We start from the raw sequence: 2,102 nt of genomic DNA on the forward strand, positions 1-2,102 counted from the left end.
AGGCCATTTGCAGGTACTTTTTATATTTATTTATTTTCCCCTTAATGCATGTTAGAGGAGAGCACTGGCCTTCCAGTTGGCATGTGCTTACAGTTCATTTCAACTTCCACACTTTCAAACTCATCTGAAGAGTTAAAATATGAGATGATCATAACTGAGGAAAAAGGATCATGTGGCCCATGCTACCCTGGACTACGTTGACAAAGTGTGTCACGAAGTACACACATGCAAATAACCATTGGCTGATGAGGAGCTAAGTGCAGTTGAGCAAGCTTCCAGGTTATCTAAAGATTTAAGATTCAGTGTTTGGTGATGTCTATTCTATAACAACAACAGAAACGTGTAAGCTCTTAACTGAATCAGATGACAAATACTGTCATTTGAAACAAGAAATAATAACTTGTATGGTGTGGGTCTCCACAAGATAGAGTCGCAAATCAAGGTAGGAAGTTCTTCCTCCTGTGGGAGCTAGGAAGCGTTCATAGAATAAGTAGGCTTTGGGTAGAGCTTAATTTATTGCTTTCATTCATTCTAGACTGTCTTCTGAAGATCGATGTCTATTTCCTTGAGCTCTTTAATTTTCTTGCCAATTTGGATAAACATGGCACAAATCCAGCAGGGAGGTTCAAATGAAAAAGAACAGACTACAGCATTGAAAGGTACACACTTACATTACTTATTCAGGAAACTTTCACTGTGCATAGTGAGAGTTTAGGAATATTTAGATACTCTTTGTTCACTTCAGTTGTCAAATAAGGATGTTAGTGCCTAAGCTATTTGCAAGTATTTATATTGCCTATAGCAACCATTACAGTGCCTGAAATGAATCATAGACTCTCAAGAGTTACAGATGAAAGACTTCTTAATGTTCTTTCTGCTCAAGGTCATCACTTAATGGTAAAACAAACACTTGTAAGACTTTTAAATCAAGATCCATATCTTTACTGTATTATGTTGAGTTGGGTGTTATATAATCTGGCTTTTATCGTATTATGCTATTATGTTAACTGGAACTTGGGGATACTTTGTGTAAGCCCCTCCAATTAATATCTCAGAAGTAATTTGCCTTAGGAAATGTTGGGGAATTCTGAGTTCTAGACTTTTGGTGTGTATCAGTTCTGTTATCTAATATAATTTTATCTGTAGAGGACATAAACTAGCATTTAACTGGATAATAAAAAAATGAATCAATAATTTGTACTTCTTCTGTTATGCTTAAAATTTGAAATGTCTACCACAGTCTGTCTTGCTGTTATAAAGGCTTTGGAGCCTTTAGGAAGCAGTGGTCTAGTGGAAAGGGTCTTAAAGGGCTGCAAGGCACGTCTGGCTCTGGTGTGTTCTTTTACCTAAGTTGTCTGCTACTGTGTAATCTCCCACTCGCACTGTGGACTGAGCCATTCCATACCTCTGTGCCTTCCCCACTGTGATGGGCTGAAATCTCCTACAGTTGTGAGCCAAAGCATTAAATCTTGTAGAAGTTGTTTTTGTCTGGTATTTTGGTCATAGGAAGTACAGCTACCTAGGGGGATGGTTTGATTTAGGTTGGTAAAGGTCTCATGAGGAAGTAATTCACTGATGCATTGAATTAAGCAATAACAATCTGCAGGCATATGTAGACATAAAATCGTAAGTATAGAAATAATATTTAATGTTGTAGTCCTAATTGAGATCACCTGACAATGGAAAAGACAGTTCTAAGGACTTAGCTGAGGAAGCTTAACCTTTAGAGTCACACAGACCAGAACTAGTGACAGAGAATAGGAAGGCAAAGGTACTTCCTGACATTTATCTTCTTCTTCTTTTTATCTTCTTTATGACAACATGAAGCGCGAATACATCTGTTACCTAGATAGATGTGCAGGGTTTCTGACTAAATAAATTTTGTTACTATTTTAACGTGATGTGAAAATTTGATTTCTCAAGTTGTGGCTTTAAGTTATAATCCTACAGGCATTATATGAGCTCAGATTGATTTGAGGGGAATTTTAAAGGTAGTATCACAAAGTAGATTAAAAAATGGGGTACAGAGCTAAATAAAGAACTCTCAACTGAGGAATATCGAATGGTTGAGAAACACCTGAAAAAATGTTCAACATCCTTAG

General features: G+C 36.9%; 1 protein-coding gene across 2 annotated transcripts in view; it reads left to right on the plus strand.

The window, feature by feature from the left end:
* Window positions 1–479: 479 nt before the first annotated feature.
* The window catches only part of Fam172a (family with sequence similarity 172 member A), a 361,350-nt gene continuing 359,727 nt past the window's right edge, over window positions 480–2,102 (plus strand). The window contains exon 1 of one of the 2 annotated variants that reach the window (XM_029543911.1): window positions 480–659. In XM_029543911.1, coding sequence (XP_029399771.1) covers window positions 554–659 — 106 coding nt within the window. In that variant the 5' untranslated portion in view covers window positions 480–553. The remainder of the gene's footprint in view (window positions 660–2,102) is intronic. The other variant, XM_029543910.1, reaches the window with a different exon arrangement.

This window comes from Mus pahari, chromosome 11 (assembly GCF_900095145.1).
Source record: "Mus pahari chromosome 11, PAHARI_EIJ_v1.1, whole genome shotgun sequence".
Lineage (NCBI taxonomy): Eukaryota > Metazoa > Chordata > Mammalia > Rodentia > Muridae > Mus > Mus pahari.